General features: G+C 38.8%; 1 protein-coding gene across 5 annotated transcripts in view; it reads right to left on the bottom strand.

The window, feature by feature from the left end:
• WDFY3 (WD repeat and FYVE domain containing 3) overlaps positions 1-13,705 on the bottom strand; it is a 245,140-nt gene that overhangs the window by 183,668 nt on the left and 47,767 nt on the right. For all 5 annotated transcript variants that reach the window (XM_005874107.2, XM_014545987.1, XM_014545986.1 and 2 more), the window contains one exon: positions 1,024-1,234. In XM_005874107.2, the coding sequence (XP_005874169.1) occupies positions 1,024-1,203 (180 nt within the window). In that variant the 5' untranslated portion in view covers positions 1,204-1,234. Of the gene's footprint in view, positions 1-1,023; positions 1,235-13,705 lie in introns of those variants that run through there.

Here is a 13,705-nt window from a genome sequence, read left to right as displayed (position 1 = left end):
GGCCGGCCCCACCCCCTCCCCAATGAGGAGGGAGGGAAACAGAGACATGCAGAGAAAGACAAAAATGGAGACAGTTATAGTATGAAGTCTGGGGAAAGTAGGTTCTACAAGAGTGGGAGTAATGGTGGTATACTATAAGGTCCATCTGTGAACACTATTCACACCACATTCAGTCAGTATAAACACAAATACTGTTTAAACAAATGTATACTACATGAAAAGGACAAGGATGAGGGCAGCATGTGCCAGTGAGTGTATGTATGCTTGTTATAGTTTGGAGGAATGGGGAATTTAAAAAAGCTAATTTTCATAATCCTCATTAGGAAGTTAATTAAGACTGAATAATCAAGAAACAAGCAGTAAAAGTATGTTGTTTAAAGCTGAGAGAGCTAAAAGTGGCAGCAGCAATTAGCAGTGGAGAGCAGTGGGGCATCTATTAGCCTGCGGAACTACTTGACTTTTTAACCTGTGTACTTGTACACCTTGTAAAAACTAAAAATTATTTTAAAAATACCCATCAAGGTTGCTACATGTATCAACTTGATAAAATACAATAAAACACTAACTATTTAGACTCTCTAGGGCCTGTAACTATCTTCTTTCAATCTCTGATAGAAAACCTGCCAAACAAGAAAGAAAACTGAAATGATTCCTTAAAAGTGTACAGAGAGCACTTGGGCAATTGCACCATTTGGTGCAATAAAACCGTCACTTCAAAAATAATGGAAATAACACATGATAATTTACAATCTATCCCTCCTCCCAAACTCAACCATTAGAGGAACCTTTTACAAAATGCTCAGTTTTCCTTTTATATGTAAGAACTAAGTAGAGTTCATTTCACCAGGTCTCACATCAAGTCATACTACTTTATAGCAAACTGACAGGAAGAAAGGAAAACATCAAGCTTCTTAAAGACTTAACTCATTCTATCACTCTTCCTACCTGAGACTTATTATGACCTTAAGATTCTGGTGGTGCCACCCAGTCCTGGAAGGCATGTGTTTGGCAGCCTGGACTCACCCTGTTAAACACTGGCAGCATCATGTACAGCTTCTCCTCTTGTTCCTTCTGAGTCATGTGCCGAGGAGGATGGCACAACTCAGTGAAGAGCCGGCGGAGGTGCATCAGTCCCAAGGCGTTGTCCTGCGGGCTGCACTCCTCCTGCCTTGGGCGCCCCATGATCCTCTTCACCATGTTCATCTTGGCGGGCTGGTGATCAACACTTGTAATCCTGCAGAAAGATGTTCACCAGAAACAGTCAAAATGCCACTGTCTGATCAGGTCAAGCATTCCTGAAGAGGTTATAACAAGTCGAAAAGTAGAAAATTCTGACTAAAATACTTTTTCTACTTCTTTAAAAAGAAAAAGTAGAAAGGCAAAGATAATTCTGATACATCTTCCTAAATGACAAATTAAAATTATGGCACTCAACTATCCTACTAGCTCTGACACAATTTGTATAAAATGTAACCCATTAAATGTAAAACATTAACTGGGCAAATGTTTCCAGTTAGTCATATCAAGTTCAACAAAAAAAGGATCACAAATCTTACTATTAATATGTTGCTGAATAGCTAAATACTTGTAAAAAAATGAGGGAACAGAAAGTTCACCCTTACCTCAAAGCATCCAAACAAAGAACTCCATCCACACAAAAAAACAAAACATAGTTTTTCTATTTTTAATTTATATATTTTTTCTAGATAAAGGATTATACTTTGGTACCTGCTAAAGAGATTACTTTAGATTATAGTTTGAAAATACATAAAACTTAACTAAAATGATATCCCCAATATATTCTACAAATCACATGACTGAAAATTATATAACGGAAGACCACTTTTTCAAACTGTGGCTTGAAACCCTTTGGTAGGTCATGTTGATTCATTTGGTAGATCATGATGAGTATTTTTTTAAATATATTTTATTGATTTTTTACAGAGAGGAAGGGAGAGGGATAGAGAGTTAGAAACATCGATGAGAGAGAAACATCGATCAGCTGCCTCCTGCACATCCCCTACTGGGGATGTGCCCACAACCAAGGTACATGCCCTTGACCAGAATCGAACTTGGGACCTTTCAGTCCGCAGGCCGACATTCTATCCACTGAGCCAAACCAGTTAGGGCCATGATGAGTATTTTTAAAGTGAAATAAAAGATATCAGAGTACATATAGTAAGTACATATAATACAAGAAATTAGTTTACATAAATAACTATTTTTTAGGTAAGGGGGTTTTTGTGTGTACTACATCATAATATAAAATGTATCAAAAAAAATGTATCCCTGGCTAGAGCTGCAGTTAAGAAATAAATAAACTGACACTGGGTTAGAATATATACCAGAATCAATAACACTAAGCTTTCAGAAAGCATCATCAGCCCTTTTCAACCACCACTCACTGTGCCAGCAATTAGCTAATTTCATACACAAAAACAGGATATCTCACAAAAGGATTCAGGAAAGCTGGGAAGACATTCTGGATACACAGAATCTGGAAGAAAGGCAATTTGCTTTTTCATCTGTGGAAAAGCAGGAATAAACTGAAGATTCATTTTAAATCTTGCTACATAACCACATAAGCCAGTATGTCATTTCTTTAAAAAATGAAAGACTGCCCTAACTGGTTTGGCTCAGTGGATAGAGCGTTGGCCTGTGGACTGGGGGGTCCTGCGTTCGATTCCAGTCGGGGGCATGTACCTTGGTTGCGGGCACATCCCCAGTAGGGGGGTGTGCAAAGGGCAGCTGATTGATGTTTCTCTCTCGTCGATGTTTCTAACTCTCTATCCCTCTCCCTTCCTCTCTGTAAAAAATCAATAAAATATATTTTTTTAAAAATGAAAGACTGCTACAAGGCTAGAGCTTTTTGTACTAAACATCTGACTACTGATTTTTTTAAAAAACTATAAGAAGAACTAGCATCTTAAACATGTGTCCTTGAGAATTTTGAGTGACTCTGTATTGGGCTACAGGCATGGGCGTATGCACTGTAGCTGACTGCAACAGGAGGCCGTGATGTAACTCATCACAGGTGAGGAGCAAAAAGACACACTCTGCTTACAGTTCTGCCAATGGCTTGTCTGTGCTGAGCTACCGCTGTGCAAAAAGCACTTAATACACTCTAAGTGGGTCCAATCTCAGGGAAGAATGCTTAGACACAAAGGCAAAGGCCAGGGGGCAGCTCTGAATTACAAAATGACAAACTAGTTAGTCCAGTTCAAAGCTGTTCTTAGAAAATAAGCAAGTCCTCCAAATATAAATAAAAAGATTTCAAAAGTATATTCAAATAGCCTACTATGTGCTGGTGGGTGCAGTCCGAAAAATCCCCAGAACAAAAACAAAATTTGAAGTGAATTACACGTTTGTAAATTAGCTAACATTTTACATTATGCATAGCTCTGCTCTTTTTCCTTAGCCTGTAGCCAGAGTTCATAATCTAGAGTCTGTGGTTAGGGATTAGGGGATTCACGATCCTCCGATTCTTTGAAAATGTTTTTCTAAGAGATCCCCAGCTTTCAAAGGAGTCTATATCATTAAAAAAAAAAAAAAGGCAAGCATCACTCTTTATGTAGAGACCTTCAAAGCACTTCCAGACCATCTCCTTTGTTTCTCATTCCAACTTAAGGATGTGTACAGAAGATAGGATTATTCTACCTTTAGGGGAGGCCAAAGACAAGAACAACTTGCTCAAAATTTCACAATGAAAGGGAATTGTATGAGAATCCAGACCTTTACCTTCTGGTCAAGTGCCTTTCCCCAGTCTACTCATGTTTATGTGCTAACTTTAAATTACAGAATTCTTGGAAATTGTGACTCTAGTATATTTATTATTTAGTACCAAGTAGCAAATAGAATGTGAAAGAAATCTTTGATTTTTCAGAATATGCATTAAAATAATCAGCTTTCGTCCCGGTAAAAAACAAAACAAAAACATGATCACATATTGACAAACATTGACTAAATGTAATCAAGCTATTGCACCATCATTATTTAATATTTATCAGATACAAAAGGATAGGTATCAATTAGCTAAAAGGGTTTACAGGTATTTCTCAATTACTCAGATAATCTCAGTGACAGAAAAAAAGATTCCTCCCTTTCTCCTAATTTACCAAGAAACACTTAAGCATACAAGCTTGCTGAATCATTGCTTTGTCTGCACTTCAATGTTTATATTTAAAGTACTAGAGGCCCAGTGCATGAAAATTTGTGCACTCGGGGGTGGGGGGGGGGTCCCTCAGCCCGGCCTGTGCCCTCTGGCAGTCTGGAAGCCCTCAGGGGATGTCCGACTGACAGCTTAGGCCTGCTCCCGGAGGGCCAATCAGGGGACAGCACTGGCTGGTGAGTGGCCGGCCACGCCCCCCATTGCCCTGCTGCTGCTGCTGGTCGCTGCCACCCCCCCTCCCCCATCGCCGTCCCTTCCCTCTGCCCGCTGGCATGTATTTTGGCCTGGCGCTGCCTGCTCACCGGCCCCGCCCCCCGCCAACCAGTAGTTCCACAGTTCGGTCGATTTGCATATTAAACTTTTATTATATAGGATATTCAGACCAAGAACTACCATGTTTTAAATACTCTCCAGGAGTGAAAGAGTAGGAAAAAAATAGGGACTTTTCAGTCAAAGCAGTAGAAACATGCCCATATAAGATCAGTAAATTCAGGTGAAAGGCTCTCAACCCTTAAATCTTGGGTTTCTCTCATCTGTAAAATCTTTTTTTCACAACCTTTGTGTAATGCATACATAAAATAACATCATTTCTATAAAGTGCCAAGCACATTAGTGCATTCAATAATTTTTAAATTTCTTTTCTTCCTTCAGCTTGATCACAAAACATTTAATTCTTTTCATTCACATTTTTAGTAAGTAAGTAAGAGAAAGGAAACAGCGTAAGCTCTTATGGTAGTACTATGTTTTAGAGACTTACAAAATGATAAAAAAAATTAAGGGAAAATTTATTTCTTAGTAGAATGGCCAATAAGTAGTTTCTAAAGCAATATAGAAGAGATATGCAAAATATAATAATGAAAACAAATAGAATGATTATTTTGTGGTAATGTTTTAAGGGGTTTTCAAAATATTTATAAAGATTATTGTGTATGAGAACTCTATTTTGTTTCACAAGAAAAAATATTTGCACTGCCAACAGGGGGTTATTTAAATAGCAATGAACCCAGGCAGTATTTATTTTCTAATCTCTTGTGTTAATGCTTGGAAATCCAGACACTAACTATGCCCACCCAAAATCCTTTAAATAGTTTACCACTATTTAAATTATAGAAGGGTATAAAACAATAGCCTAAATTTTTAAAACGTATTTGTCAAATAACTAGCAGTCTTTGAGTAGCACAGGTAAAAATTTTTCTAAGTACCTCCTTAATTTCACAAGAAAAAAAAAGGCTAAGGGAAATCTTATACTTTCATCAAAAAACTATAAGTAATTGCTCAGGTTTTTTATTTTTCTTTAAACTTTCTGGGGGGAAATCCTTTATTTTTCTTATACAGTGGGGCCTTGACTTACGAGTTTAATTCCTTCTGAGACCGAGCTCGTTAAGGAGCTCGTTAACTCAAATTACTCTGTCAACTCAATGCAAAAAATCGGCCGAGAGACTGCTGGTATCTCAAAAAACTCATTAGTCGGGACACTCGTAAGTCAAGGCCCCACTGTACTACGAAGAGTAAAGGCAAAATTTCTTGAGCTTTTTAAGAATAAGGCAAAAATTTAGAGAGGCTCCCAATGATCTGGACATATGACCCAGAAATCTAACATATACACTGGAAAAGAACTATAGATACAGTCCTGAATTAGAATTTAAAATTTCTACCTGCTAAAGCATGATTTTTTTGCCTTTCAAGAAGTCATTATCCAATTTTAGCCTCATCTTTGAGATATTACAAGATTAGCCATCTCATTTATATTCCCAACATTCCCTTACCCTTCTCACCCCATGTGTGAACTCATCCTATACATATACTGAATTGAACAATTTCTCAAAGTATCTTTTCAGTGTGCTTAATCTTCTCTCTTCATAGACAAAAGCATATCCCAGAGTCAAAAGCAATGTGCCTCCCTTTAAGAACACTTCCCTTAGCTATGATTTCCAATGGAGCAACCAGTGTTGCCATCTTTCTGACACCTTTCTAGAACCCCTCCTTCTAGGGCTCCCATTGCTGTTTTGGGAGCCCCAAAACACATTTACTCTAACAGTTGAATGGCAGTTAGGTTATTTGATATGATTAACATAGTATAATTAAATTGTTAGGGAATAAATAAACTTGTGTAAGGTGACCTGACAGCTCCATTATTCTCTAAAAGTTTATACAAATTATGTATAAAAGACGTGCAAAAGAATTTCTGTAGCACAATGTTTCTATAATTTGTGACTGCCTAATACTGAGACATTTTGCATTCTACATATCTCCCCTAACCTCTACTTCTAGCCAGTCACTTAGTTATCAGTATCCTCAATGGACAGCACAGTGCAGGGGAGACATCCTCAGGAGTGGGATGCATATTAACAGGGCTACAACCTTCAGGGCCATATGCTAGACCAGTGATGGCGAACCTATGACACGCATGTCAGAGGTGACATGCGAACTCATTTTTTTGGTTGATTTTTCTTTGTTAAATGGCATTTAAATATATAAAATAAATATCAAAAATATAAGTCTTTGTTTTACTATGGTTGCAAATATCAAAAAATTTCTATATGTGACACGGAACCAGAGTTAATTAAGTTCGGGTTTTTCAAAATGCTGACACGCCGAGCTCAAAAGGTTCGCCATCACTGTGCTAGACCTATCACCACTAGGAATTTCTCTATTACAAACTGTCACATTCCGAAATTGCACTCTGAGATAACTATCACGCTCCCTAAATCTGTGGTCTTAGCTGGAATCACTTACTGACTTCTCCCAATTCTCCTATTCTTCAGCAGAGATCAGACCATGTTTAATCTCTTCAATGACATTCTCAACTGTGCCTTCACTTCCCTTGCATTCCTGGGCTATACACATTCCTACCCATTATTCATGCCTGGATGAATCCAACAACACAATTTCTCCATTTCTTATTCTTGGTTACTGGAAACTGGGGAGAAAATCCTAGAATTCTATAGACTGGTTACAACATCAATTTATGATATTCTAAAATTATTCACATAAATAAAAGCTAATATTTTTCATATGGAAAAAAATTAATTCCAAATGTATTAAAGATCTAAATATAAACAAACAATAAAAAATTGGAAGCAAATATAAAAGTAAATATAATTTAGGGTTGATTCTTCTTAAAAGGAAAAAAGAAGACAGATTTACAGCTAAAAATACCACAAAATAAAAAGACAGGCAACAAATAATTTAAAATACTAGCAATCCTTATAGCAAAGTATTAACAACTAGGCTATTCATGAACCTCTTAATAACAACAATCTGAGAGCAAAATAAGAATGATATAGAAACAGTCTATTCCCAGTAAAAATACTACATATATGAAATGCAACACAACAGATATATGAAAAGGTCCTTAAAATCACTAATAATCAGAGAAATGCAAATTAAAACAAAGTACAACTGTTTACTCATTAGTTTGGCAAAAACAGGATTTATAAAATACATAGTAAGAATAGGGAAATGTAAATGTAAACACTATTGACTAGAATAGAAATCAACAGTCTTTTTTAGGGCAATCTGATAGTATTAACACACCTACTCTTTATCTAATTTCTTCCAGGAACCTATCCCACATCAATACAGTACAAGGCGGTTTACTAGATTGCACGTTATTTAATTGTTTATAATAATGAAAAGTTAGAAATAGGCTAGTCCTTTAATAGATGAATAGGTAACTCAAGGTACATCTGTATTATGGAATGATATGGTTCTTAAAAGTTACAAGAAAAAAAGTTAAAATTTAAAATCAGGGTTTCAGCAACAAAATGTAAAGGGGCTTAGAAGTCATCACTGTTGTGATGACTTCTAAGAAATAGCTGAATAAACTGGAAATCTGGGATGTTTCTCGACCCATCAAAGAACTGACACTGCAGGGAAACCAAGCCCTGAAATCCAGAGGGACATGGCATCTAGAGAGCCACGGCTGAAACCTGCTTACACGGAACAAAAGTCCCCAGAACCACAAACTGGCAGGAACACTGATGAATTGCTGGAGGTTGACAGTGGGCTAGCACATGAGAAACTCCTGGGGGCTAGTCTTAGGGCCCCCCTCAACTTCCCGGGGTTGCACCTCCAGGCACTCCACAGAGGGGATCTGAGAAAGATCCCTTCCTGCCTCTGGCAGGTGGAGGGGAAGAGTAATCATTGGGAAATGTTCCCAGAGCATTCTACATAACAAGGACCTACTTACTCTCCAGAGTAAAATACTTCACCTTGTCTTCCTTGGGTTAAGGGAATTTGTCTTCCCCCTTAAGAGGGAGGGGGAAGGCAACAGCCCAGGAGAAACACATGTGAGGGTCACAGGCCCATAAGACACTGAGAAATAATCAAAACAGTATAAAAACTGTTTCCCCCTCCCACACTTTACAACCACGCCAAGAAGGCTCTAAAAAACAACTGAAAGGAAATGCTAGAAACTGAAAGCACTGTAACAAATATGAAGAATGTTCTGATGGGCTCAACAGTACATGGCCCAGGAAAGAATTAGTTAGTTTGAAGATAAATCAAAGAAACTTCCAAAAGGAGAAGAAAGAGAGAAGGGAACATAGGCATATTTGAAGTAATAATGGCTTAGTACTTTGCAAAATTAATGACAGACACCAAGCCACTGATACAGGAGGCTAAGAAAAAATCGAGCAAGGTATATATCTACAAGATTACCACAGGCATATCATATGCAAACTGCAGAAAATTAAAGATAGATGTCATGATTATGAAAGAGGTTGGGGTGTGAGAAGTGGGGAGGGGAAAGCTCCTTACCTATAAGAGAACAAGGATAAAAATCACAGTGGATTTCTCATCCAAACATGCACGCAAGAAGAGAATGGAGGAAAATATTTTAAATGTTGGAAGAAAAACCTACCAGCTTAGAATTCTACCTCCAATGGAATTATCCTTTATAAGTAAAGAAATAAAGAATCTCTCAGACAAAGGAATAAATGAAGATAAAATAAAATCTTTCATTATTGTTAACTGATCTAAAAAAAACCCTGTTTTTAAAATAATAATAGTAATAATGTACTGGGTGATTATAGTTTACAAATTAGTAAGATGAGTGACAGCAATGTCATAAGGAATGAAGAGGAGAAATTGAGAGTCTGTTATAAGACACCCTCTATACCTCAGTGATAAAGTGTTATTTGAAAGCAGACAAAGAGTAGTAAAATATGTACAGCAAGCATGTCAAACTCAAAGGCTAACACGGGCCAACTAAACAAGGTTTAAGTTTATGTGGGCCGAAAAAAAAACAAAAGCTTCAATTTTCATAGAAACATAGGTTTATTTAGATAGAGACATGCTGAACACAAAGGGCTGAAATAAATGAGTAATCAGTTAACAGAAAAAAAATAGAACATTTTAATAAAAATTAATATTTTTTCATGAAAATTAACTTACCAGACACTGAATAACTGCACAAATTAATGAGCATAATGCAAATAAACCTATTTTTCTTGTTCTCCAAAAGCAAAATATTTCCTGTTGTGTACACCAAACAAGTTAGTACAAGACTAATGACGTGGCAATTGGCTGCTAAAATATCTCCTGCTAGTATTAGTGGAGAGAATGGTGTGCCTGAGCGTAAGGGAAATGAATGCAACACAATTATAGTAATCAGTCATTAGTGAATGTCGTAGTTCGTTATTAATAATTATGTATAACAGGATACTGTAAAAATTAAGTTATGACATTTTTTATTAAAACGTTTCTTACATTCTGTTATATTGGCTGGGCCACAAAAATATTTGTCATGGGCCATGAGTTTGACATGCTTGATGTACACTAAAACAGGGCAAACGCTAAAATCTTTTTGAAAAATAGGTTTATTTGATATGCAAAGAGAGGAGATAAAAGGCAATCATATTAAACTAGAGGCCTGGTGCACGAAATTCGTGCACTGTGGCGACGGGGGGCAGGGAGGTCCCTCAGCCTGGCCTGCACCTTCTCGAAGTCCGAGACCCCTTGGGGGATGTAGCAGTGTACCAAGTGGCAGGCAGCCAGGGAGGAGCCCTAGTCGGGGCCGGGTGCCACTCGCGCTCATTCCGACCCACAGCGCCTGCTGCTGCAGAGTCGGGAGAGGCTCCCACCATGGCATCTGCGCTCACTAGCCATGAGCCCGGCTTGTGGCTGAGTGGCGCTCCCCCTGTGGGATCACACTGACCACCAGGGGGCAACTCCTGCATTGAGCATCTGCCCCCTGGTGGTCAATGTGCATCAGTCCCGATCGGCCGGACCCCAGCAGCAAGCTAACCTAGCGGTAGGAGTGTCTGCCCCCTGGTGGTCAGTGCACACCATAGTAAGTGGCTGAGCAGCCTTAGCATATCATTAGTATATTATGCTTTGATTGGTTGAACGACTGACTGGAGGACCAGACACTTAGCATATTAGGCTTTTATTGTATATGATGACTAGAGCAGCCGTGGGCAAACTACGGCCCGTGGGCCGGATCCGGCCCGTTTGAAATGAATAAAACTAATAAAAAAAAAAGACCGTACCCTTTTATGTAATGATGTTTACTTTGAATTTATATTAGTTCACACAAACACTCCATCCATGCTTTTGTTCCGGCCCTCCGGTCCAGTTTAAGAACCCATGTGGCCCTCGAGTCAAAAAGTTTGCCCACCCCTGAATTAGCTCAAATCCCTGCGCCCTCTCACAGTCCGGGAGTCCTCAGGGGATGTCCTACTGATGGCTTAGGCCCACTCTCAGGGGGAGCAGGCCTAAGCCGCAGTCTGGCCTCCCTCTGTGGGAGGTGACCAGGCCAGCCGATCAGAGGACGGCACCGCCCCCATCATCCTACCACTGCCACCGCCTGGCCTTCCTCTGCAGGAGGTGACCGGAATGGCCAATAAGGGGACGACACCGCCCCCCCCCATCACCCCTCCGCTGGTCACTGCCCCCACCCCATCGCCATTTCCTCCTTTTGCCTGCTGGCATGCACCTTGGCTGGCCTGGCGCTGTGTGCTTACCGGCCCCGCCCCCAGCCGACTGGTGGTTCCGCCGTTCGGTTGATTTGCATATTACGCTTTTATTATATAGGATGTTCAGTTAAAACCAGAGAAGGCAGCCCTGGCCACTGTGGCTTAGTTGGTCAAGTGTCTATCCATGCATCAGAGGGTTGCTGGGGTTTGATTCCCCACCAGGACACATGTCCAGGTTGTGGGCCCCATCCCCAGTAGGGGGTTATGCAGGAGGCAGCCGATTAATGTTTTCTTCTCCCTCTCCCTTCCTCTCTCTCTAAAATCAATAAAAACATATTTAAAAAACCAGCAACAGAGAAGGCAGAAGAGGGATGGGAAAAAATAGCAAAGTTACAAATGTGATAGATAATAATCAACTATATCAACAATCACTTTAAATGCAAATAGTCTAAGTGTACCAATTAAAAGACAGAGAATGTCAGAGTAGATTAAAAAATATACATGATGTCTATAAGAAAGCTACTTTAACTATAAATAATAATCAGGAATAAAAAATATAAGTAATCAGAAAGGTTAAAAGTAGAAGAGATGAAGAAAGATACATTATGCTAACTCAATCAAAAGAAAGCTGAGTACCTATATTAATTTTAGACACACAGTCTTCAAAACAAGGAAAAATATCAGAGATAAAGAAGGGTATTCTCCAAGGAGACATAACAATCCTTCATGTGTATAAGCCTAACAAGACCATCAACTATGTGAGGAAAAACTGACAGAAGTGAGGGAAGAAAAAGACAAGTTTCCTGTTAGAGCTGGAGATTTCAACAGCCCTCATACAATAATGGATACATCAAGTGTGCAAGAAATCAAAACAGATAAAGTTTACTGAACATTACTATCAATCAACTAAATCTATAGTTGATATTTATGAAACACTCCATCCAACAACAGAATACATCTTCTTTCCAAACTCACATGGAGCATTCATCAAGACAGATCACATCAAAGGCCATAAACACACACCTTAACAATTCAAAAGAATAGAAACCATACAAAGTATGCTCTCAGAGCACAAAGGAATTAAACAGGAAATCAGCAACAAATGAGAGAAAAGCCCTAAATATTTGGAAACTAGACAACACACATCTAAATAACATGTGAGTCAAAATAAGTGTCATGTTCTTTCTGCCAAGGGTGCCCCCTTCTTCGTTTTTCCTAGTAGCTAAGCTCTGAGTTCACCTCAGAAGTCTTTCCCAAACCCTCAGGCAGAGCTTATTGTTCTATCTTCTATCCCACTGTGGTACTTTAGTTACACTCTGTCATGAATTGTTCAATATTCAGAGACAGTATGCAGAGTGGTTATATAGGCTTGGCAACAAACTGCCTGATTTCAAATCCTAGCTGCACTACTTACCAGCTGTAGAACTTGAATAAGTCAATTACCACCCTTGTACATCAAATTCCTCATGTGCAAAAAGCCAGTAATCACCAGCACCTATCTCATAGTGCTGTAGTGTAACTCACCAAATGAGTTACTACATGGAAGGCACTTAGAAGACTATCTGGCACAGGTATTCAGGAAGTGACAGCTATCATTACTGTTATTCTACTCTAACCTGTAACATATACTAAAAAGTGGTTATTTAGTTCCACTTAACTTATAATTTCCTCAATGGTGGGAACCAAATAGTATTACTTAACTTTGTACCCCTAGTTCACAACAGGTGATGGTTGAATGAATTTAAAAGACTTACACACAGTTATGTGGTGGCATCAGACTTTATGTACAGATATTCTGAATTCTGGATGTGCTAGTTTTAGTTCCTCACAAAAAAATTACATATTGCACATAACACTTTTTAAAAATTACAATCTGTGTATCCTAGTTCTCATCCTATAGAAAGTCCTCATAGTCTGTAAATACCAAAGTTCTTAAGCATCTCCAGGGGGGAAAATTACATTCACAACCATTTATTCTAAACTAAAAAGTTATCAATTTGCTTAAATAACCATCTTTTTATTTTCCTGCTAATTAGCAACATCTCTCCTTAAACTACTGAATTCCCTGAAAGCAGACTGGGCTCTCCAAATCCTTAACATGTGGCTGAGGATTTAGTATACAGTAGAAATAAACAAGTGAATGCAGGAGTGATTCCCATAGCTTTAAGAGGGAAAGTACAAATGTCAAGGCTCTTGATTACCTGACGTGGCCCATGCACAGATCTAACCCTATTCACCTCCCACCTTGCCACTTTACTCCACCTTGTGTCAAGCAGGTGTCTCTGTACTGCCTTCACATTTCTGTGCCTTCACATACTTTCCCCTCTCCTGGGAACCACTTTCCCTTCAGAAATAGTACATTTTGATGATTACTACTAGTCACCCTTTAAATCTCAGGTCAACAGTCCCTCTTCTAGAAAGCATTCCCTGATCTCTCAATTTGACAAACATGCCCCCCTCTTTGTTCCCATATAATCCTGTGTATGTCTTTATCATAGCTTTTCTCATATTCTACATAACTATTATTTTCTTTGTCTTTTTCCCAGCATTGGAAAAATAATATAAGATTATGAAAGGCAAATATCATGTCCTATTCAACCCCCCCCCCCCCCTACAC

Source organism: Myotis brandtii, unplaced genomic scaffold, assembly GCF_000412655.1.
Source record: "Myotis brandtii unplaced genomic scaffold, ASM41265v1 scaffold424, whole genome shotgun sequence".
NCBI lineage: Eukaryota > Metazoa > Chordata > Mammalia > Chiroptera > Vespertilionidae > Myotis > Myotis brandtii.
Note: the sequence above shows the minus strand (reverse complement) of the source record. Positions and strands in the feature narration are given on the sequence as shown.